The sequence below is a fragment of the Dasypus novemcinctus genome, chromosome 20 (assembly GCF_030445035.2).
Source record: "Dasypus novemcinctus isolate mDasNov1 chromosome 20, mDasNov1.1.hap2, whole genome shotgun sequence".
NCBI classification, from domain to species: domain Eukaryota; kingdom Metazoa; phylum Chordata; class Mammalia; order Cingulata; family Dasypodidae; genus Dasypus; species Dasypus novemcinctus.
In genome coordinates this window covers 14,847,858-14,873,087 of record NC_080692.1, presented here as the reverse complement: position 1 = coordinate 14,873,087, position 25,230 = coordinate 14,847,858, and the positions used below count along the sequence as shown (strand labels likewise).

The window sequence follows — 25,230 nt, the reverse complement described above, 5'->3', positions numbered from 1 at the left end:
AATAAGGTGGGTGTGTAATAAGCATTTGCTAGATCACGTTGAACAGGGGAAATCTTACTTGGGACTGATAAATACTATTTTTTAAAAGACTGACTTGGACTAATAATTATTCTTTGCAATTCAGAGAAAATGATCTGAAAAAATACAAATAAAAAAAGGGAAAAGAAACAGAAAAAGAGTCCAAATGCCTGAGGACTCATCCAATCTTCAATCTGCTTAAGCTGCTGTAATTATTATTTTAAGTTATGGCGTTGAGTGTTTCGTTCCATTAGAATCACAGGCTTCAATGGGGAGATGCGAAGGGACAGGAAATGTCATGCGTGGATTTTAAGAACAAAACCCCATTCTTCAGATCAGGTATTGGAAAAGTTTTGGCAATATCTTGGTTGCATTTTTTAGGTGCATTTACTACCTCAAGAGGGCCAATACAAAACTTGTCTACTGAAAAAAAACTGAAACAAACACACACAAAACCTCACGATTAAAACTTTACAGCTTAACTAACAATACTCAGAATATAGAAATGCTTTCACTGATTCCTTGAAAATCCCTGTGTAAACTGATTATAAGCATTTCCTTCCTGGCTATGAAACCAAGTTAAACCATTGTAATGGCCAAGAAACTGAGAAGAAATGAGAGAAGAAATAGGTCAATTAAGCTTTAGGGTGCAAGCTAATAGTCATTTGTGCTACATTTTAAATATTATTATCATTGTCCTATTATATGATATTTGTTGTAAGACATTTCACATACATCAAAAAATATGTAACTATATTATATTCATGTTACATGGTTCTCTAAGGATTCCACAGACTGACTTCATAATCATTATCTAATTCCACTTTAAGGGTAGGAAAACTGGGAAGTGGACTTGGCCCAGTGGTTAGGGCGTCTGTCTACCACATGGGAGGTCTGCAGTTCAAACCCTGGGCCTCCTTAACCCGTGTGGAGCTGGCCCATGCGCAATGCTGATGCGCACACGAATGCCCTGCCACGCAGGGGTGTCCCCGCATAGGGGAGCCCCACGTGCAAGGAGTGCGCCCTGCAAGGAGATCCTCCCAGCGTGAAAGAAAGTGCAGCCTGCCCAGGAATGGCGCCGCACACAGGGAGAGCTGACAACAAGATGACGCAACAAAAAGAAACAGATTCCCATGCTGCTGACAACAACAGAAGTGGACAAAGAAGAACATGCAGCAAATATACACAGAGAACAGACAACTGGGGTCGGGGGGCGGGGGGAGGGGAGAAAAAAAAAAAGCGTAGAAAAAGTGAAATACAGATTATGGAAAGATTATGGTGATGCTCAGGATCTTATAGTGTGTCAGTCCTATAGCTGGGAACCCAGCGTCCTGACTCCCAGTGCTTAGATGATGCTCCCCAATAATCTGGGAAACTCTCAAATGGAACAGAGTAGTAAGGAAAACACTGGATATTGGCTAATTTTGTTGCATCTGGTCACGACTTAAGAAGCAGGACATAAATTACCATGTTGTATTTTATTGCCTTCTTTCAGACACATTCTTACGTCGTTCCTGTTTGGCCAAAGCACTGAAGGATGTCGGCTCTCTTTGTGAGCTGCTGAGCCAAGGTGCCTGTGATATCTGGAGAATCCTTCAGTCCAGCGTGCAGGAGAAACTTGACGCAAGCCAAGTGCTGACCTGCGCAGGCCAGGTGCAGGGCTGAGAGAGGACACAAACCACACGACCTTAGTGCGTGAGCCCTAAGGCAGTGCTGGCCCCGGGATCAGCTTGCTTCCAGTAAGATATTGGTTCTTTCAATTAGTAGGGTTTTATATTTCCAAAATTCATCCCTCTGATGTTGCCTAGGCTAGATGAGAGTATTATTTTCCTTTTTCACTTGCCTGGGCTGAGCAAACTTTAAAGACAACAAAACCTGTTACAGAGCCTTTGGGGAACTTGTCTTGGGCAACAAAGCAGGTAGGCGAGAGGTACGTGACTGCTCCTGCTTGTACTGCTGCTGGGTGTTATTAAAAGCGCCAGCATGGGGTGGGAGTGTGTTGGAAAGTTTAGGGTTGTGTATTCACTAGAGGAAAAGCTAAAGGATGAAACATGGGACTGTTGAACACAGTGAACCCTGTTGCAGACGAGTGTGGTTAATGGTACACATAGAAGAATGTTCTTCCATGAATCAGAACAAATGCAAGTTATTATTATAAGATGTTAATAATAGGGTGCTAGGTGGGCTAAAATGTACTTAAAGAAAACTATGGGCCACAGTGAATAGTAATATATGAATACTTTTTCATCAATTGTTAAAAAAAACACAATATCCTAAGTGACGGACACCAGACACAAAGTACTGCATACTGTTTGACTCCATTTATATAAATTGTAAATACAAATAAATGTATAAATACAGATATGTGTGGCAGGGGAAGGATAGAGGGATTGAGAGGTAAGTGCTAAGGGTGGAAGCTTTTTTTTTTGGAGTAATGAAAATGCTCTAATATTGATTGTGATGATAAATGCACAACTCTGTGATTATAGCAAAAGCCACTGCATGTACATTTTGGATGGATTATATGGTGGGTAAATATATCTCAATAATTAATTGCTTTTTAAAAAAGCACTCTTTAATCTTGATGAGAACGATTTCAAAGTTTGTGAGTTCTCTTTACAATTAAAAGTAGCAACACCATGAGTAAGACTGATGTGACAAAAGGGAAAACTGCTGCCACATCTTTCCATTTTGCTTGTAGAAGTTAGCGCTAAAGGTTTCTGGGGCTCTGAGAAGCCCAAGAGTCCATGAGACCTGTGTTTAGGACAGATCTTATGTCCCTCTGGGAACTTACTACCTGCCCTTCCCAGTCCTAGGGTGAGAAATTACTTATCTGTGAGTCTTTCAAGCATCATAAAGATCCCACTAAACCCTTGTAAGAAGGTCATTGGCTCACAGGATGTTGATTAGAGGTTTTTTCCCTAAGATCTAAGTCTAAAGAATTAACTCTGAAAATAACTTTCTGAGCCCTAACTTTAAAAAGTTGTGGTGAATATAGTCTCTAACTATACTCCAAAAAAAGACAGCCTATAAAGAATCAAAATACCTGGGTAGATGGCATCATCATGGATTAAGACAGAAAATGCTTTCATGTCACAATTATTGTAGGATAGAATAACAACAAAACTACAATAATTACAGTGGTCGCAGTGAGCAATAGTCATCACTGTTGTGAAAACAGCAACAGTTTTACAGCTTTGGAAAAAGAGGGAATGTTATTTCAAGGAAAAGTTGCTGAGCTATTGTAAGAGTAATATTAAAGCCAATGTTTTTAATCTAAAACTCCATGTATTGTTTACATTCAATTTAGGAGTAATTTTCAAAGCACATGTAAAATTAAGTCTCACCTGATCGATTTCTTTCATCTTTAGAGTTGATGTCAGCACCCAAGGATAAAAGAGTCTGAACTGTACTTGTATGCCCTTCCTGAGTGTTGAAATAAATTTGTTATCACTGTGATGAGAACAAAAACAAACCTTTAAACATAAATTCTAATGTATGAGGTACTTCTTCTAAAATCATCACCTGGTCAGACTGAATTTTCATATCAAAAGGAAGACTCATTATATCACTCTCAAATTTCAGTATAAATCATTAAATAAAGATTATGGACTGATACAGTTGGGTTTCCATCTGTGTAAGGATTATAAATCTTCTGATTTACATGGAACACACAATTCCAAAATTTCCCAAGCTTTGCTAAGATCTTCAGGGCATAGATAAACTAGCGAGTTTATTAGTTCAGTCTTCCTTTGGGGAGACCCATTAGCTTTGCTCCCCCCATGGCCACAGATGGATATTCTTAGCCCAGTCTTTTAAATCTACCCACTTGTTCATAACAGGAAAATCAGGCAGGAGAATGTAGTTGGTCAGAAAAAAAATTTATTCCAGCTACTAGAGAAATAAGTAAAAGCAGATAGCCATTCTTTGACTTACGGATTATTTGGAAGTATATTTTAGTTTCCAAATGGATGGGAGGTTTGCAGGAGAGTCTTTTGTATGTTTATTTTTACATGTTAATGAACTGTGGTCATAAAATATGAGCTATGCGATGTTTATAGCCATGGATTGTTGAAAATTCCTATAAATTCCTTTAAGGTCAGTTTTTGTGACTGTTTTGTTCATTCATTCTTCAACCTGCATAATCAACTTTTGCCATTATTACTCCACAGAAACTGATTTTAGCCAAGGTAGCCCATGACTTCCAAATTGCCAAATAGAGTATCAGCCTCTTAGTCCTCATTTCACTCTAAAAGCACAAACACTGAGGGACCACTCTCACTTTCTTTAAACACTCTTCTCTTAGCTGCTGAAACATCTTATTTACCAAAAATGTGTAACCTGAACTAAGTCATGAAAAATGCCCAGTCAAGCCCAAATTGAGGGCTTCAAAATATCATGGTCATGAAAGGGAAAGACCAAGGACTTCTGCCAGATTAAAGGGGGGGCCATGGATGCATGAAAAATGCAACGTGTGATCCCAGATTGGACTCCAAACGAGAAAAAGGAGATTAGTAGGACAAATGGTAAAAATATGAATAAGATCTGTAGATGATACAGTATTGTATTAATGATAATCACCTAGGTTTGTTCATTGAGCTGTGTAACATGTTAGTATATGGGGAATCTGGATGATAAACAGGATTTTTTGTAATATTTACCAACATTTTGCATGTCTGAAATTATTTCAAAATAAGAAGTTGAAAAAAGAAAAAAAGAAGCGATAGCCATTATATAATATTAAAGGTAATCCACAAAAGACCCCTAGCAGTTAACACAGGAGGGTGTAAATAGCTACTTTTCTTGTGAAACATTTTTGCATGTCTTAAATAATTTACATGTTGGAGAGCCCTGGAAATGCGATTCCCTGGCCCCAGTTAAAGAGAGCCTAACTCCTGTGATGCAGTATGTGGATAGAAAAACTAGGAATTTCATTAATGGATCTCTAAGGCTTAAATTAATAGTATTTCTGAGGTCAAAAAGGGGAGTGGGGCATAAATCCAGGTGTAATATGGAGAAGAGATGTTGCTTTCCCCCCCCTTTTTCCTAGAAACCAAGTCAGGTCACTACTTAAAGGGCTACGGGCTTCAGACTGTGAACATGAACATTTCAGGAATGTGAAGAGGAGCAATTTATTCCATAAAGATGGACCTGAAGAAACCAAGGCTGCCGAGCTATCCGTCAGTGGAGCAAGGCAAGCCTGAGGACACGGGGGCAGGGTAAGGAAACGGACAGACCTTGGCTGCGTAGTGGAGAGCCGTCAGGCAGGCTGACGTCCTCACATCCACATCTATGCCGAGATCGGAGACCAAGAACCGGACGGCCTCGTTCTGCCCAGTGACTGCCGCTCTGTGCACTGCCTGGGTCCCCAGCGCATCCTCGGCTGAAGAGGAAGCCTGGCAGACAGAGAAGAGGCGGGTGCAAGGAAGACATGAGGTCCAGGAACCTTCTGACACTTTGGCAAAACTCTGTCATTTGTGCCCATTTTTCTGGGCAGGGGACACACAGCTCTTGTCAGATTCTCAAAGGACTCGCTAATCAAAAAGACCCCACAAAGTTACAAGCCAGAGGTCTAAGCTAAGCGGTAAGGCCAAAGGGACGCAGGTTGTTATTATTACTATAATAAGACAAGCTGCCATTTGTGGAATACCTACTTTGCTAACTACTTTATATATATGTTATATTTAATCCTTACCATAACCTTCCGAAGAAATTAACTTTATCTCCATTTTACAGATGGGAACACTGATGCTTAGAGAGCTCAAGGGGTCTCACAGGTGGGATCGTGGCAGAGCTGCATTTGAGCCCAGGATCTGAAGGACTCTGCTTAGGCTGTGATCTAAAATTGGTAGGAAAAACTAAAGGAATAAAAAGAAACCGTTCCTATACCTTCTGTGCTTCCAGGAGCAGCCTGGCGACGCTGATGTGGCCACACTGCACGGCGTCCATGAAGGGGGTCACGCCGCACTTGTCTCTGCAGTCTGGTTCATACTGGCACCTGGAGCCGAAACCCAAGACGACAAGAGCAGAGGAAATGCCCACTTCAGATGCAGTGGACAGGTGACACCTGGTCACCCGCAAGGAGATCATCCACTTCACAAATGGTCTGTGACAATCGGGAGCACTCCTTCCCTACCGCCCCCCATCCGCCATCTGGATCTCTGTGGCGTGTCTTCAAGAGTGTGTTTATCTTTCCCAGCAAACCTGCCTCTCCTCTAACTTTCTCATGGCTCGTTTTCTGGCACCTTCATCTCCCCGGTTTCTCATGCCAGAAGTGTCAAGTTCGTCCTTTCCCTAGTCCCCCATAATCAATCTCTTACCAAGATTTGTCAGTTCTACATCTAAATTATTTTTAAAAAATAATCTGTATCCTTCTCTCCATTTCCATTTCCATGTTCACTGTTTTAAGAATAAGTCTGTAGCCAAGTCAAATGGCTTCTAACTGTTTTTCTCACCTCGACTCCTGCCTTGTTAATCCATTCTCTGCAGCAACCTGAGAAATCTTTTCACGATGTATTCTGGCTAGACTCACTCTCCTGCTTAAAACCTTGCATTGCTTCCTGCCACAAACCTTGCATTGCTTCCTGTCACACACAAGATCTACAATAAGGAGGTACCTCCTGCTCACCTGCCTGGGTTGGTCTCTACTGCCCCCTCCTCCTGCAATCACCACACTCTGACCTCTCTGATCCTCCGTGGCCGAGTGCTTGCCTGCCTCTGTACATGCTAATCCTCTGCTTGGAACAGTCGGTCCTCTGTCCTCACTCAGTTAACTCCAACTCATTCGCCTGGTCTCAGCTTAAACATGACTTCGACAGAGGCCTTGCACCCCTCCCCATCTCACTTTGGACCTTTGCTCTCTTGTAGTTTTCTGTACCTTTCCTTTGTAACATTCTTGCACTGTGTAATTATAGGATATTTACTTGTGGGATTCTTTGTCTATACTTGTCTTCCACACTCCCCTCTAGAGTCTGTTCGGGAAAGGACTGTGTTTATTTTGTTTCTCATCCAGCACCTAACACATAGGGCGTGCTCCAAAAATATCTGTTGAATTAGAAATTTGCAGATATCCAGGTACGTTCCAAATTGGAGCAGGCAAACCTGCTGACAGCATCCTGTCTTGAGTTGTCTTCCGTTTACACTATGGTAATCTCGTCCTTTCCTACAGCTTTAATTTTTTTTTTCTATGCTGACGAGCCCGGCAGGGGCAGCTCTGCCCTCACCTCCTCTTTTGGCTTCAGATCTGTGCACCTCACTGCCTACCTGACACCTTCACTTGGATGTCTCACAGGTAAACAAAATGCAACATGTCCCAAAGGAAATTTAACATCTTTTCCCCTAAACCTGCTCCTTTTGGAGATTTTGATATCTCAGTAAATGATACCACACATCCAGTAGCTTAAGCTAGGAACCAGAAAGTCATCCTGGACTTCTCCCTCATTCTCTTCATCAAATTATTCAGTGGTTGAGCACCTGCTTCATGTACGAGGTCCTGGGTTCAATACCTGCTACCTCCCCCCCAAAATTATTCACCTAGTCCTATTGATTCTACTTCCTAAATAGCTCCAATTCTTTCTGCTTCTCTTCAGCCCTGCAGGCAGCCTCTCAGTCCAGCCACTTTATCTCTCTCCTCTGTTATTTCAATAGCCCCCCAATTGGTTTTACAACACCCACACTTGCTCCCCTTCCAACCCATTCTGTTTTGTAACAAGAGGCTATTTGGGATAAAGAAAAAAAAAAGCCAATCTCTTACTACCCTTTCAGATAAAAATCCTTCAATGGCATCTTATAGGCTTAGGATGAAATGTGAAATCCTCATTGCGGTCTACAACATCCTGCGTGATCTCCAGCTGCCCTTCCTCTCCAGCTGCATCTCATACCCTTCTCCCCTTCACTGCTGACGCCTCGGCACAGACTGTCCTTTCAGTTTCTCAACAGTCTGGTGTTAATTCCTGGCTCATGGTGCTGTCACCGGTCCCTGGAAATCTCCCTCGCCCTCCCACTTTCAACGAGCTCATTTCAGCCCCTCCTCCGGGTCACAGCATAAACATCATTGGCACTGGGATTCCCTACTCATAGGCCAAGCTGAGCCTTTCTGTTTCCTGCTCCTGTAGGTATCCTGCCGTTCCTTGTAGCACTTACTGGCCTTAATGACTCATTCAGTGTGTCATCCCTGCAAGACTGAGTGCCAACAAGGACCCTCGTCTGACTTGTTTCTGCTGTAGCCCCTGCATCTGCTACAGTGCTTAGTTCAGTGTTGGTACTGGATGCTCATGTAAGTACTTGAAAGGACAAATAATCAATGGAAGATTTTGCTACTAAAACCATTTTCCTCATATATTTTTGTACATATTCTTTGAGTTATCTGTTTATATCCTCAGCTAAATTTTCTTTTGGAAGCTTAGTGTCATCCTTAACAATTTGAGATCTTTATATAGTAGTAATATGAATGCTTTGTCTTATTTAGCAAATATTTCCCTAATTTGCTGTTTTTTTTCCTTACCTGTTAAGAAGCATCTTTACTGCCTCTAAACATCCATGCATTGCTGGGAGAAGAGAGTTGAGAATTAGAGCTTTTTAGTGCAAATACAAGTAGCGTCTCTCTTTCTGCTCCTGTCTCTGGTCCCTTCTTTTGTTTATGTCTTATAGGAAGGAGTAATTAAATTAGGTGCACTGTTACTGCTCTAGAAAAATTAAAATTTATGTGGGTAAGTGGTAAAGAATGATATTTTCACTTTACATCTACATCGCCAACACTTGATATTCTGATTTTGATGAGCACCTTCATGGCAAATTTTCAGTCCTAAACCTCTCTCTCCAATTTTGTGCTACAAATTCCCCAGGCCACTCAGATTTTGCCCAGGAAATGAAAAACATTCTAATTGTAACCCATTAAAAAATGACAGGAATTTAATTTTCCTACTAAAATTAATTCTTCTCAATAATAAAGTTATTTGACAATCTGTTCTCAACTATTTTGTGTGAATAACCAAGTGCAGACTGTTTCTCCAGGGCAGTGGGGAGCTGGTCAAATAAGAGCGAGAGAAAAGCTTTTCTACTCATCTGCAAAGGTTTGTGTGTTTTTTTTCCCAGGAGGTATCGGGGATTGAACCCAGGACTCATACATGGGGAGCAAGCACTCAACCACTGTGTGACATCCACTCCCCAATTATCTGTAAAGTTTTAAAAAGGGTTCCTAGGTCCCTAACTGCCAGCTGTGGCTGAAAAATAATTTTATGCATATTTCCTAGTCGATATCATGTCACAGTGGCTGAATTTTAGACAAAGTAAAAGTCCTGTATCCCAATTCAATATACTACCTAGAAGCCAAAGGCTGTTTCCCCAGGTTTTCTAAATTTCTTGGTCTGGACTCTGGAGCTCTTTAATAGCCATTCTTCTTAAGTCAGAGCAATTTTGCATTTTATTAATTTTTAAATAATCTAAAAATAGATCCCTTGGCATTAAGGATAACTACTCCAAACAGTGAAAACTGTACCCCAAATTTATATTTGACATCATCATTAGATAAGTCAAATATAGCCAGGCACAGATACTTAATTATGCGCATCTATATTTATTTAAATGCATTGCATAGTTGTTTTTGTTTTTAGGGGGCACCAGGGACTGAACCCAGGACCTCCCATATGGGAAGCAGGAGCTCAACCACTTGAGTCACATCCGCTCCCCTCCTGCCTTTCTTTAATAATAATAACAAGACGATGATGAAAACAGCAGCAACAATAATAGTAATAAGATGATGATAATGAAAATAGCAACAACCAGTTATTCTATTCTCACTATGCCAAGCATTAGGCTAAGGTGTTTGCATATATCATGAACTTTAAACCTTAAAACAACCCTGTGATTTGAGTATCATCGCCGTCACTATTTTGCTGATGAGGAAACTTGCTTAAGAGAGAGACTAAGCCCCTTGTTGGCGTCCGTCTACCATATGGGAGGTCCGCGGTTCAAACCCCGGGCCTCCTTGACCCGTGTGGAGCTGGCCATGTGCAGCGCTGATGCGCGCAAGAAGTGCCCTGCCACGCAGGGGTGTCCCTCGCGTGGGGGAGCCCCACGCGCAAGGAGTGCGCCCCGTAAGGAGAGCCGCCCAGCGTGAAAAGAAAGAGCAGCCTGCCCAGGAATGGCGCCGCCCACACTTCCCGTGCCGCTGAGCCGCTGACGACAACAGAAGCGGACAAAGAAACAAGACGCAGCAAATAGACACCAAGAACAGACAACCAGGGGAGGGGGGGAAATTAAATAAATAAATAAATCTTTTTAAAAAAAAAAAAAAAAAAAAAAGGTCAAAGATGTAGTAAGGGACAGACCCAGCCTACCATCTAACGAGGGGCAAAAAGACAAATATCCATGAAAAGTTAATGAAGACAAGAAAGAAGAGCATACACAGTGTCAAGGTACATTAGCTTTAGAAACTACTTATATGGCAAAATATCCCAAAGATGCTCTCATTCCCAACCTCCTTATCAGCTTGAACAAGATGGTGTTCTGCTGGGCGAAGCCTGCCGGACCCAGGTATCTGCCTCCCTGCCGAGCTGTCGGCCCTACCTGCAGTGTGCAGAGGAGTCCTTCTAATTTTGCTCTCTGTCTTCCAGGCTGCCGGGGAAACAGTGAGCAAGTACTGGAGGATCCGAGGATCACCTTCTCGGCTGGCAATGTGGAAACTGTTCCAGCCATCTTTGTTCTTCAGGAGTGGATTGGCGCCGTGCTCCACGAGGTCCTGGATCACCTCGAGATTCTTCCTTGTGCAAGCCATCATCAGCGGGGTCCTAGGGCCAATCAGGACAAGCAGTCAGATGGCTGCTCTGAAAAACTCACATCTTTGGTCTTCAGAAAAACTCACATCTTTGGTCTAGATGGAAAACCTAGAGGTCTGGGAAGCAGGAAAATAGCTTTAACTGGCAACTTTGCTGCCTGTTGTGAGGGCCCTAGGGGGAAAATAACTAGGGGAAAACGATTGTGGTATATGGGTGCCTACAGGAGTGGAGTACCCAGGAGGCAAAGCTGCATCTGAACTCGTGCATGGTATAGCATTAAACCAAGACAGAGCAAGTAAAAGCCACAAAAGTCTTGCCCTGAATCATATTAGCTTCGGAGGAACTCTCCTGTACTATTTCCATTCACTTCAATCAGCAACCGTTTATGAACTTAATTGTGCAGAAAAGGAGTTTGAAAGAGCATCTGACATAGCTCCTATCTATAAGGGGCATACATTGGTGAGGCCACATATATACAAATGAAATACAGTGATTATAATAAACTTTTTTTTTTTTTGAGGTACCAGGGGCTGGGGATTGAACCTGAGACCTCGTATGTGGGAAGTCGATACTCAAACACCAAGCCATATTGGTTCCCTTGAGTTGGGTTTCCTGTTTGTTTTTTTTTAGGAGGCGCCAGGACCTCCCATGTGGGAAGCAGGTGCTCAACCACCAGAGCCACACCTGCTCCCATAATAAACTTCTGAGCTGAGCTCTGCCAATAGTCACAGGGTAGTGCTATATATTACTATCAAGTGGGATAGTTCTGGACTCACTTGTTTCCCACATAAAAGATTTTGGGTAAGCTCTGTCACTTTGCTGAGCTTCCAGTTTCTTGTCTGTAAAACAAGGGAGCTACAACTCCTGGAAAGCAAGGGCAGGTCTTATTTACCTCCTTAGGGCCAATCTAAAGAGCACGGGAGCAGGAGCTCAGTAAAACTGGATGATTTCTGAGGTCTTGTCTAGGGCCAATATTCTAAGACTGCTGTGATATTAATTATCAACACACTTTTTTGGTGTATATTATGAGTCATAATGTGTCCCTCCCAAAGGAATGTTTAAGTCCTAACCCCTAGTCCCGTGAATGTGACCTGGTTTGGAAGTAGGGTCTTTGAGGAGGTGATTAGCTAAGATGAGGCCAAACTGGATTATGGTGGGCTCTACTCCAATATAACTGGTATCTTTAAAGAAAGGCAAATTTGTATATACAGACACGGGGAAGACATGCGATGACAGAGGCAGAGTGGTGCCTCTTTTTTTTTTGTCTTTTTTTTTTGCGCTGGGTGGCTCTCCTTACAGGGTGCGCTCCTTGCGCGTGGGGCTCCCCTACGTGGGGGACACCCCTGCGTGGCAGGGCACTCCTTGCGCACATCAGCACTGCGCGTGGGCCAGCTCAGAGTGATGCCTCCATAAGCCAGTGAATGCCAAGCATTGGTAGCAAACACCAAACACTAGCAGACAAAGGAAGGATTCTCCCCTATAGGTTTCAGAAGGAGCATGGCCCTGCTGACACCTTGATTTTGGACTTCCGGCCTCCAGAACTGTGAGAATAGAATTCTGTTATTTGAAGTGATTTAGTTTGTGGCATTTTGTTGCAGCAGCCTTAAGAAATTAAGATGGTGTGGTCAGGATAGTGAATAAGAAATAAATTAGGAGAGAGTAATGCAGATAAATGAAGGCTGGAATCTTCAGGAAGGGCTTCTTGGAGGAAATGAATTGAATAAGGTAGGATAATTGGTAAAACAGGGAGGAAAGTATTTTATAAAAGCAAAATGCATTGCCATGGCTATAATCTCTAAATACATAATCAGATGAACTTGTCCCTTAAATGGATTTTCTTGGGACACTATTCCTTATCCACAGAGCTTTTTATTTTTTTTAGGTACCAGGGACTGGGGATTGAACCCGGGACCTTGTATGTGGGAAGCTGGTGCTCAACCACTGAGCCACATCAGCTCCCCTGGGTTGGTTTTTTCGTTTGTTAGCTTACTGTTTTGTTTTTGCTTTTAGGAGGCACAGGGACCAAACCTGGGACCTCCCATGTGGGAAGCAGGCATTCAACAGCTTGAGCCACATCTGCTCCCCACAGAGTTTTGAGGAGTATGTAAGGTAAAATGTCTCTTGGAACTGTCTTTAAACCAGTTTATCAGCAGCACAAGAAAGTCAGTTTCATGCTTAGTTGCAGTATTTTTCCTATGGATCAAATGGAACCCGCAAAACACAACTAGACCTACTTCCACTCCCCAGTGGACAAGAATATTCTTTCTTGAACTCCATCCCTTTCTGCTGTGTTTCATGTCTATATCAAACCAGGCATCATTTGCAGGCAGGAACTTCACTATGTTATGAACCTGAAGATGTTCATCACGTCTAAGAAGCTGGGCAGTGGGAGTACCAAAAGCAACTTAACTCTAACAAACAAAATGGAATTGGTTTGTGATGATAGTACAGTTGAGTATCTTGATTGTGGTGATGGGAATGCAAGGCTTCACACGTGATGAAACTGCTAGAGCCACACACACACACACACAAGTGCATGTACAACCGGGGAAATATAAGCTCTATGGATTGTACCAAAGCCAATTTCTTCGTTTTTGTTATTGTGTTGTACTCTGGTTGTGTAAGAGGTTTACACTGAAGGGGCCTAGGGGAAGGGTATATGGGACTTGGCCAAGCTTTTCTTTGCAAATTTCTGAGACTATAATTATTTCAAAATAATAAGTTAAAAAACGCAACGGTGAGGTGCTAATTTAGTGAGATGTCCCCAGAAGAACGGCACATTCTGGAGTTCATGCTATACGCAGTATACACAATTCATTGCATTTTATCTCCTATATTCTCTGAAAGAGACTGTCCTGATCAAACAATGAACTCCACAGGGTGGAAACACTGTGCGCTACAGGTAGGTCATTTGTACTATGGGTGGAGATCGGGCAAGGTGACCCCCGCCACCGAACAGGTCTGAGGTGCCAACTGGGAGCTGAGGAAAGCTGTGGTGCACAAGGGGCAAAGCACACGAACACCTCCGGTTCTGCGAGAGGCCTTTCTGGAAACCTCGCCACCTACCAGTCGGCCTTCTTCAGGCAGTCGACGGCGGCTCCTCGGCCCAGCAGGTAGCGCACGCAGTCCCGGTGGCCCATGGAGGCAGCCTCGTGCAGAGGCCGCTTGTAGTCTCGGTTGGCGGCCTCGATGTCCATCCCCCAGGCCTCGGCCAGGTAGGCCAGGACGTCCCGGTGCCCGTGGCGGGCGGCGCAGTGCAGCAGGGTGTCGCCGGCGGGCCCCGGGCAGCCGGCCCCCGCAGCCGGGCCTCCCACCCTCCGCAGCTCGTCCCGCAGCGCGCCCAGCCGACCCTCCTGCACCAGCCGGCACAGCCGCTTCGGCCCCGGCTCCCGCCCGCGCGCGGCAGCTGCGGTCTCCGGGCGACCCCCGGGCGTGGCCATGACAACGCGCCGCGCTGCGAAGGGGGCGCCGGGCCTGGCGGCGGCGGGAGAGCGTCGGAGCCCGCAAAGTCCTCCCCTCCCAGGCGGGATGGAGACAGCAGCCAGAGGCTGGAAGCGCCCACCAGCCCGGATCTCTGCCGGGGAGGGGGCAGGCTTAGGGAAAGCGGGCAAAGCGCAACGAACCCGGCTGGACGGACGGACACACACGCGCACGCACACACACGTGGTTTCCGCTTCCTGCGCGTGATTTCTGCTCCGAGACTTCTCACAGCCACAGCCCCCGGGCCCTCTGCGGCCCCCGCCCCGCTCGCAGGGCGCCTCCTGGCAGCGTGGCCAGGCCTGAGGTCGTTACCGCCGTCCTACAGGGAGGGGACCTCACTTCCCCCACCACCCCGGCGTGTCTCATGGGACAGAAGCAGCCGCGGTTCCCTAACCTAACGTAGAGAATTCCTCCAACGGAGGAGAGAGCGTGTTATGAAAACGCTTCGCGAGTTGCCCTCTAAACGTGACCGAATTTGCAGGGGCAGGACGGGCGTACAGCAGGGCTCGTGCAGGACAGCCTGCCGGGCCCGGGCCACGTGGGTGCGGCCCTCGGGGCTTGTGAACACGCGCGTCCCTTTTTTAACTTGCGTCCCCGGATTTGGTTTAATTCTTGGTCAAAAAAACCTTAGTGAGGACGTTGCTAGCCAGACATCGGGGAAGCAAAATAGGAGGAAGGCTACCAATGCGGGCCGCGAGCGCACCCACGCTTCGCGACGGAGGGCTTTTGTGTGGTGACTTGCTATTTTCAAAGTGCCTCCTCATATCTGCTTTAACCCTCAAAACAAACCCTGGGTGGGAGGAGATGATTATGATTTTTCTCCGTTTCCAGAAAAGAAAGCCGAGACCCGGAGAGGCGCGGGCTTGCACTAGTAAGGGAAGCCTCGGGGAACTATCATTTTAGCTTTATTTTCGACAGCAAATTGCACGTCTGTTCTTTCCTCTGCCAACGGCCTGCACACAGGCTGCTGAAGGGATGGGTGGCGGAAAGCACGAATGGATGGAGCCTCTGTCATTCTCTGTAGCCCCCAGGTAACACATCTCCACAGCGCTGTCAGGCCCCCTCAGTCACCGATCAGCGCCCCCGCGCAATTCCGTGAGTTCCCACCCACCGTCCTCTTCCTCACCCAATCCACTCCCAGCAGCCCCCCAACACCTCTTCTCAACGCAGCCCAGCCAAGGGGACCCCCGGGGATCGGAGGAACTCTGGGAAAGTTTCCATTCGTCCCCTCAGCCCTAGCGGAAGCAAGGCCGGGGCGTGGCCCGCCGGCGGCGGCCGCGCCCCCCCTTGAACGGGCGTTCCGATTGGTCGCAGGAGCAGTCCGTCAGTCCCGGCGGCGGGCCGTTGCCGGGGCTGCGGCGGGGGGCGGAGCTCCCGGAGGAAGTCGGCGGAATTCTTGGGCTCTGGGGCGGGGCGGAGGAGGTGCTCGCGCCGCACTGGGAAGGCCGGGACCCGGAGGCCGGGAGGCCCCAGCCCGGCGGCGGCGGCGGCAGAGCGGTGGGCGGCGGCGGGGCCCGGGTCCAGGAGCGCCACAGTGCGTGAGCTGGCAGACGTGGTAGAGAGCGCGGGCGGGGTGCGGCCGTGCGGGCAACTTGACGTTTGGGTCCCGAGTGGGGTCCCGGCCTTGAGGGGCAATGGGGGGCGTGGGGTACCGCGGCGTAGGTGTGGGATCGTGGGTGTGGGAGGGGGCTCGACCCGGTCGGCGGTGAGCGAGGTAGGGGCTCAGCGGGGGTGCACCGAGGGGGTCCGAGGGGGCGCCCAAGTGGGCTAGGGCCACCTCCCGGCGCCCCCAGACTGCTTGCTGAGGCCGGGGAAGGGGAGAGCTCGAGGTCCCGGTAGAGGAAGTCAGGGGTGACGTGGCCTTGCCTGCTTGCAAGCCAGGACTTCGTTTTCTGCTCCGGTGTTTTGACCTTGGACAAGTCATTTTTCATTCCGCCCTTTTACCTGTCTTTCATTTGCACCCTCCCTCCCCCTTCCCTGAATACGAAGATTAAGGTCGTGTGGAAAAGGCTGAACTTTTGGAGGGAACGCGGAGCTCCGGCAAGCTGTGTGGGTCGATGGAAAAGACCACTGGGATAGGAGTTGGCCTCTTTACCCGACCTTGTTACTTAGTCGTCTTTCACTTCTTGGTGTTTTCAGGGCTTTTAGGGATAGAATGGGAGTTGCTAGTATTTGCCAGTCCTAAAAGCAGTTGTGGTTTTTTTTTTTTTCCTTCATTTTTATTATTTTGGTTTTTTTTACTAGGATATTTATTTCTGTACATATACAAATATCTTCATAACAAAACAAGGAAAAATATTCATAACCATTACAGTCCTCATTTTACTAACTGGTCGCAGTTGTGCTTTTTTACGTTTTGTGTCCTGCTCTGTGGTTCACAAAGCCGTTTGCATTTATTCTCTATTTCCTCAGCAACCTTGCAAGGCGTCATTCCGGTTTTACAGGTGGGGAAATTGGGGCCTAAAGAAATTAGTGATTTCCCCCAGGGAAGTATCTGTTATAAAGTCCTATGGAAGGAATAATGAAGGCACCTATGTCTACTGATGCCTGACACTGTGCTAAAATAAATTAAGCGGAGATAAAATGAAAAAAGGCAGCTGGTGTGGGCTTATGAAATAAGCCCATTTTACTGATAAGTAGGTTGAATTTGGTTAAGTTAACATGCTAAGATGCATAAATCCCTGGAGACAGAACTAGGTCCAAGTATCAGCTTTGCCACAGTTTTTGTTCTCTTGTGCCTTGTTGCCACTTCAAAAAAAGGAAGGTGTAAACTTGCTTTGAAATGCACAAAGTTTTAAAGAGGTGTTAATTGTCGTTCTTACTAATTCTGTCAGTGCAAAGTAGAATGTGGGGTGTCTGGTAGCTTCATACACACTCTACTGCTACCGCTTCTTCCTTCTCCCCGTCCTAATTACAGATTGCCACCTTCTCTGGCCTTATGTCTCCAGTTTTCCCAAGTTATGACACGTGGATTCACAACGGGACCAGAAATGTAAAATCCAGAATGGCTGGTCACTTAGCTGTTCTAAGTCCAATTCTACCTTACTTATCTCGTTTAGGAGCTTATTTTGGTCTGTATCCACCTTTGAATCAGCAGATGATAATGCATGTGAATCTTCTCAAGCTCCTATGGTTTTCTGGAGCAGAAGCTTGGTCTAGAGGGAAGGGAATCTACACAGAAAGCTAATGAATGGAGCTATTTCTGGAGTCTTCCTTTTTGCCCTATCCATTTCTTTGGTGCAGACTTTTAGAGGGTGTCCAATTTCACGCGTTGTCATCATTGATGATATGATTTGCAACCTGGCTGTTTTCTTCCTTGTTTCTCGTGTTTATGTAGCATTCAGTTCTGGTAATTGGTCTCATGAAGCTTTGACATTTTTTTGAATTGTTGAGTGTGCCTAGGCACCAAACTGTTGGTATTGGACTTAAAGCTCTAATTTCAAGTTTGTTGCCCGTCATTTCTTCTCTGTTCTTCATACCTCTCTTGGTATTTCTTGGCTGTTTCTTTGGAAACTGAATTTGGAGTCTGTCTTCTGGCTGTGAAATTACTTACTCTTAGAAATTTATCTACCACCAGAACACCTCAGTTCTTATTTCTTCAGCTGTCATTCACATGCCTTCTGTGGATGAGTCTCATATTCGTAGTGCTCGCTGGAGCTTTACCTGGTCTTCCACGCAAACCTTTAAAACAAAACAAACAGTTCTTTTCCAAACTGAAAACTTTAAGCCTCCCTGTCACACCAAGAAAAAGCACTTAAAACAAAAGTGCTCTTTCTCCTTAGCATGGTTAATAACATTATCCTCTCCCTTAAGCTCCTAGCTAGAAATGTCAGTTCTCCTTGCTCTTCCTTCTCTGTTCTGTTTCTTGCCCAGTCTTGTCCACAAAGCCTTTAGCCGCCTTCTGAGTGCATCTCAACCTGCCCCTTTTCCCTGGTACCATTGCTGCAGTCAGGCCTTCACCACTTCCTGCCAAGGTTATTAAGTTGACTTTCTGGCTTGTTTCCTGACAGTCTCCACATCTCCTCCCTCTACCCCTCCTCCAGGGTTACTGTTCTGAAATGTGAATTTGATTATGTAATAGCCCTGCTTTAAAAAGCCCTTCATGGCTTGCAAGATAAAGTCCAGTTTTCTTGGCATTATATTTAAGGACCTTTATTGTCTATGGCAAATCACTTTCCCAGCCTTGTCTGCTGTCATTTCCTGACAGTGAACCTCATGTTCTAATGAAAACCAACTTTTCCACCACCCCAGTGCTTTGTCATGCATCTGTGTTTTCATATACATTGCTCCTTCTGACTAACTGAAGCCTACCCATCTTTCAAGCCTCAACTCTTCATAAAGCCTTTTTCAACCTTCCTAACCCCACTCATTACTCTTTACCGCCAGAATACTTCATACATGCTTTTGTGTAATACTTGGCCATATTGCCTTATGTATAATAATAGTGTTTATTTTGGTAGCCCCTGTATGGGGCAGGCTGAGTCCTACTTGTTTTTGTATCCTCAAAGTCTGAAGTAGTATTTAACCCCTGGGATGCCACAAGAGGAAGCCCCTGTGGAGTTATCAAGAATCTGGGACATAGTAAATACTTAAACTGGCAGTAGAAAATGCCTTTCAATTATATAAAAAAGACATCCTAGGCTGTAAATAATGAGCTTTTCTTGTGTTTTTTTTTCTTTCTTTCATCATTGCGAAAATGATATAGACTAAAAAGCCCTGTCCCTATTTGTTTGCTTGAATAAATGAATGCCAACTCCAAGGGACCAGTAGATATTTGCAGGGCGTGAGAGGATCAAAGAAAATTGAGCCTGTTAACTTGGAAGTTTGGGATTTTTAGAGAAGCAGTATTGACAGCCAGGAGGGACCCGGATTTGCATTGGGAGTGAATATTTAGGGAAGGAGCTATAGCTGAGGTATGTTTTCTTTCTGCATTTGTTTCCTTTAGCTTGAATGATGACAATATTTTGAAGGTTTTTCAATTTTGAGGCTATGGTATTTGGTGATATCTTCCCTATGGCTGATTTTTCTCAATATTTGTTTATTAAGTTTCTTTGGTTATGACATTTCACAAATGACACATACAAGTGACTTTGAAATTCAACCTGATGCCTGTAGAAGCTGCTGGAAAGCTTTCTAGGTGCAAAAGGGAAAATGTTACAGTAGAAAGAACACTATCAGAAGAGCTCTGTGGGTGTGCTGGAGCGATCACTCACAAGTTAGCCAATTTGTGACCTAGAGCAGGTCTTCTCCCAGCCTCACTTTAATCGTGCACAATTGTAGGATTGCTGTGGGACTCAATAGAGAATATATGAAAAAACTTGAAAAGCTATAAAGCATTTAGAAACTATATGCTAGTTTAGGGTTTCAAAACGAAAGAAGACAAGCTGAACTTCTTTAGAGGGAAATGCGATAGCTATACATTTGTTCATTTAATCACCAGTTATGTCTCGAGCTATATGTGTTGGGCACTGGGATAAGTGAGGAACAAGAGAGGCACAGTGCCTTGCTCCTCTTTCCCACTGGACTGTAGAACTTTTATTCTAGCAGTGGGAGACATACTAAATACATAATTATACAAATAATTGTTAAAAGTGCCTCAGAGATGCACAGGGTGTTTTTTTGTTTGTTTAGTTTAGTTTTTAAATTGCAAAGCACTTCCTGGTTGAATGAATACTTTTTATAGTGCTGGAGTTGGGGCTAATGCACCAAACTGTTTAAATTGGGCTCTTGGGTTTCACAGGTTGTGATTTGGCCTGTAAGGTGTGGAAGCCTTAGAATCCTGGGCCACATGGCGGTGAAGCTCTGTTATCTCCCTAGGAAACACAAGAGGGAAAGTATTCCATCTTGATCCTTGCAGAGCTGTGTGAGAAAAAAGAGGCATGTGGGGCAACTAACAAGGTGAGGTTAGGTGACTGTGCATTATATGGATTAGCAAAAGTGCCCTCCGTGGATATTTATTAAAGCTAGGTGTGGTGTTATGAACAGTTTCTCTAATCAGGTACTATTTTAGTTTACGAAAAGCTGCCGAAGCAGTATACCAGAGATGGGTTGGCTTTTATAGCAGAGGTTTATTGGCTTGCAAGCATATACTTACATGGCTGAGAAAAATGTCCAAATCAAGGCATCATCAGACGATGCTTTCTTCCTGAAGACTGGCTGCTGGCAATCCTGGACTCTTCTCTCACATGGCAAGGCACATGGTGGCGTCTGCTGTTTCCTTCCTTCTCTTCCAGTTTGGGTTTCATTGCTTTCAGTTCTGGCTTCCTCTGGCTTTCTCTTTGCTCCTGTAGCTTTCTCTGTATGCTTGTGTGGGTTTCCTTTCTCGGTCTGTCTCTCTCTATTCATCCCATTTATAAAGGACTTATAAGAGGATTAAGACCCATTCTGGGTCATGCTCTGCTGAAAAACCTAATCAAAACAAGGTCCCAAAGGAATGTATTAGCCCTACAGGACATGATTTTCTGGGGTCCATAAAAGCCTCAAATTTCTGCAAGTACCTTGTACTACAGTTTTTGTTTTTCAAAATCGGTTATTTAATAATAATCTTTCCCTCCAGGAATTCTAAGCACTTGAATTGTCTGTAACCTGTAAGTTTTAGAGGGCTGTTTGGTATGAATGCTATTGATTAGTACAGACAGAGGCAAAGGGAAGTTATTTGACATTAGTCTGAAATGATCCTGGAATGTTTAGGGGAGGCTTGGCTAAGGTGGCAGATAGAGCCAAACATATAATAACTGCACTGTAGAAGTTTATTTCTCATTCCCCCAACAGCCTGAAGGTGGTTCCAGGTGGTGGTTATTGGGGTGTGGGTTTAGGGGTTGTAAAGCAGTCATCCAGCAAGAGCCCAGGCTGACCGAGGCTCTTCCACTGTGAGCATGTGGTATCTGTGGATGCCCTGGGGGTCAACATCCCAGGTAACGGAAGGGGACCAGAGAATGGAGCAAGCTCAGGAGGGTCATCCTGGCCATGTCAGGAAGCTCCTGAAAGTGGTGCATGGCACTTCTACTCAGTTTCCACGGTGAGAGCTTAGTCACAAGGCTGCCTCCATCTGCAAGCAAGACTGCGAAGTGGTGGCTAGCAGAGTGATAAAGAAGAGGAAAAAGCAGTCAATGCCACAAAACCCGCAGTTTCACTTTCTGTAACTTGTTTGGTAAATTGTTTTGCAGCAAAGAAGATAAAAATGAAACCAACCAAAATGAAACAACTGAAGAACTATAGCCACACGCCTCTCATTTAACAAGTATTTGTCTATTATTCACAAAGTATTGTGCCAAGCTCCCTGAGGGTTCAGGTGGGGAGACCTGTTCCCTGCCTTAGGGGCTTGCTTAGAGTCTAGTTGCGAAGAGTAGAGATTTAGTAGTAACTAAAGTTCAAGGGAGACCTCGAAGAGTCTAATCTGTAAGAGTGGTCCGGGGAGTGGGGGTGGGGTGGGGTGGGTCAGAGGTGGCAGCAAGGATGGAACAGATCATCCTCAAGATAAAGAGATTTGATGGTGAGTAAAGGACCAGACTCCAGGTAATTACCCCACTGAAGTCAGACAGCAAAGACCAGGAGCCTAAGGTGCTAGAAGTCAGCTGAGCTGCAGCTAAAAGCTGAAGATTAGCAGACACCTGTGAGTTCTGGAAAGGGGGACCACCAGAATGGGCAGATCAGAGAGATGTCACGCTATAAGAAAGCCATCCCGGAAAAATCAGCGTGGGACTGTGCTGACTGGAGCCTTGGCAGAATTCTCCTTGACAAAATGCTTTTTGTACTTTTTCAGGTTCTGGTGCATTTTTTTTTTTTCCTGTCCTAATGCTTGAGGGATATGACACATTCCTATTAGTCACTATGATGGAGAGTCTCAAAGACAGGTACAAATACCCAATTTGGAATGGAGGAGATGAGAAGGGTACAAATACCCAATTCGGTATGGAGGAAATGAGAGGACCTCTTCAGGGGTCTAGATGCATTTGAAAAGCCCCCTGAGTGATCCTAACCCTGCTGTCAACACAGCCTCCCCTCCGCTGTGCTTGTGCTCCATGCAGCACTCTTCACCTTAAGGAATCACGAGTAGCTTGTAATAATTGTCCTTTTCAGAGAGGTGCAGAGTGCACTTGATGTTGAAGGATGGGAGGAATCCTGTGAGGTTTGGGTGACTCAGGGAAGGAAGATTTTATGGAAGAAGTAGAATTGGAGCATCTTTATTACAATCAAGTGATATTTGAACTGCTTGTTTTTAAAGTATACTAATAATAAGAGTAGAAGGTGTGATGTGAGTTTTAGTATAGTATTTTTTATAATTTAGCAAGTATGCTAATGCTCTGCACATTGTATTCGTCAGGCAAAGGGGTGCTGATGCAAAATACCAGAAGTGGGTTGGTGTTTATAAAGGGTATTTGGGGTAGGAACTTCCAGATACCAGGCAATAAAGCATAAGTTACTTCTCTCACCAAAGTCTATTTTCACATGTTGGAGCAAGATGGGTGCCGACGTGTGCGAGGGTTCAGGCTTCCTGGGTTCCTCTCTTCCAGGGTCTTGCTTCTCTCTGGGTTCAGGGTTCCTCTCTTCCTGAGGCTCCAGCTTAAGGCTTCAGCATCAAACTCCAACATAAAAACCCTTAACTCTATCCTGTGCCATCCCTTTTGTCTGTGTGCCCCCACCCACCAAAGAGTAGAGACTCAATACCCTACTGCACAAGAGGTTAACATAATTACTTAATCAAGTAAACCTATGAATCCAATATAATCTAATATGCCCAGAGGAAAAGATCAGTTTACAAACATAATCCAATATTTCTTTTTAGAATTCATCAGTAATATCAAACTGCTACACACATAAAACCTAAGTGCCTCTTAGGAGACACTCAAAATGGTGTGGTAGATGTGTTTTTCTTCTGACATTCTGGTCCCTGGACAAGTATTGCCACCCTTAACATGGATGTCACAGAGAACTTTTGCATATCTTATCTGACCCTCATAAAAGAGCGTGTGTAGCTCAGTGGTTGAGGGCTGCTTTGCATGTCCGAGGTCCCAGGTTCACTTCCTGGTCCCTCCTTAAAAAAAAAACCTCCTAACCCTTCTGAGAATTCACTGTGGTTATTATAATTTCCACTTTTCTAGGTAAGGGAATCAAGGCTTTCCGTGATTATATAACCTACCTACTAAATGGAGGAGGTTTTGACTCCAGATCTCAACTTAAACCACACTGCCTTTAAGGTACAGGGGAGTTAACTGACTTATTTAACTCCAGAAGGCGGAGGAGATAAGCCCAGGGCTCTGGGCTCCCAGTTCAGTGTATAATAGCACTTTGTCTCTTGGAAACTTGAGAGGTAGATAACATACACTTTAGTTTTTTCAACCTCTAGTTGAAATTAGAAGTTATTTTTGGTCAATAAATTCAGTAAGAGGGAAGCGGATGTGACTCAGCTAGAGCTTCCGCCTATCATATAGGAGGTCCAGAGTTCAGTACCCGTGGCCTCCTGGCCCACACACAGTGCTGTCACACGCAAGGAGTACCATGCCACGCAGGGGTTCCTCCCGTGTAGGGGTGCCCCACACACGAGTGTTCCCCGCAAGGAGAGCCACCCCATGTGAAAAAAGCACAGCCTGCCCAGAAGTGGTACAGCACATGTGGAGAGTTGATGCAACAAAAATAGATACAGATTCCCGGTGCTGCCTGTCAAGAATGCAGGTTGACACAGAAGAACACACAGTGAATGGACAGAAAGCAGACAACGGGGCGGGGAGGGGGAGGAGGAGAGAAATAAATAAAAATCTTTTTTTTTTTTTATTCAGTAAGAGTGTTAGCCCTGTATCCTGGTCCAGTAGTCATGATCTTGGTGACACCATTACAGATGCACTCTCCATCTATGCCTAACCTCCTCGCAGTTGCTAACCTTAGTTGCTTCCATGATGGCTTTCCTGACTGTAGCTGCTTCCATGATGGCTTTCCTGCCAGAATATGCAGGAATATATCAAAACTTTCTGGAAGCAGAACACTGTGTTCAGCTTACTCCTTTTAGCACATTCTTTTATTCCTGTTCCTTTGTTAGATATCTGCAAACATTCAGTCTTCTCAGTAAGTATCTTAAGAATCAATATATTTTGGAAAGTGGACTTGGCCCAGTGGTTAGGGCATCCGTCTACCACATGGGAGGTCCGTGGTTCAAACCCCAGGCCTCCTTGACCCGTGTGGAGCTGGCCCATGCGCAGTGCTGATGCACGTAGGGAGTGCTGTGCCACGCAGGGGTGTCCCTGTGTAGGGGAGCCCCACGTTCAAGGAGTGCACCCCGTAAGGAGAGCCGCCCAGCGGGAAAGAAAGTATAGCCAGCCCAAGAATGGCGCCGCACACATGGAGAGCCAACACAGCAAGATGATGCAACAAAAAGAAACACAGATTCCCGTGCCGCTGACAACAAAAGTGTATAAAGAAGAACACGCAGCAAATAGACACAGAGAACAGACAACTGGGGCGGGAGGGGGGAAGGGGAGAGAAATAAAATCTACAAAAAAAAAAGAATGTATTTTATAAAATAAATACATAACTAAAAGTCTATCCTATGCATATTACCTACTCTCTCAAGACAGTTCTTTTTGAGTATTTTTGATGTCTTGTCTGCCCGGAGTGGAACCTTTAGGGAGGAGGTAAGCCTGTGTGGTCTGCTGTGGCCAAGTTCCATGTAGAATCAGTTCCACAACAGGTGCCTTGCAACCCAGGGTTAAGGTCGTGCACCAACCACCCAATCCTGACACTTTTATCTTGCTCTCCTTGACTTCCTTCATTTAAACTTATTGACCATGTACAACGTGTTCTGGCATTATGTGAGGTACAAAGGGTACAGTAGTGAAAAAGTTCCTTACCTCCTTGGAGCATGCTTACTATCCTTTTGACTGTTAGGCCTGTGTTGAAGACATTAATATCTAGTTGCTATTCATCATTGGTGACTTAGAATGCTTTTATTAGCTCATCATTGTTA

The 25,230-nt window shown here is 45.0% G+C and overlaps 2 protein-coding genes across 4 annotated transcripts in view; one reads left to right on the top strand and one right to left on the bottom strand.

Moving 5' to 3' along the window:
• Positions 1 to 1,477: 1,477 nt before the first annotated feature.
• On the bottom strand, positions 1,478 to 14,363 carry ANKRD16 (ankyrin repeat domain 16). The gene is made up of 7 exons (XM_012522467.4): positions 13,860 to 14,363; positions 10,585 to 10,805; positions 8,522 to 8,564; positions 5,908 to 6,016; positions 5,256 to 5,414; positions 3,366 to 3,444; positions 1,478 to 1,679 (listed from the first exon to the last, which is right to left on the bottom strand). The coding sequence occupies exons 1-7, from the start codon at positions 14,231 to 14,233 to the stop codon at positions 1,522 to 1,524; spliced, it is 1,143 nt and encodes a 380-aa protein (XP_012377921.1). The 5' UTR covers positions 14,234 to 14,363; the 3' UTR covers positions 1,478 to 1,521.
• Positions 14,364 to 15,706: 1,343 nt separating this feature from the next.
• Positions 15,707 to 25,230, top strand: part of FBH1 (F-box DNA helicase 1) — a 67,793-nt gene continuing 58,269 nt past the window's right edge. Inside the window, exon 1 of one of the 3 annotated variants that reach the window (XM_058282453.1) lies at positions 15,707 to 15,807. In XM_058282453.1, coding sequence (XP_058138436.1) covers position 15,807 — 1 coding nt within the window. In that variant the 5' untranslated portion in view covers positions 15,707 to 15,806. The remainder of the gene's footprint in view (positions 15,808 to 25,230) is intronic. The other 2 variants (XM_058282454.2, XR_011646629.1) reach the window with 2 other exon arrangements.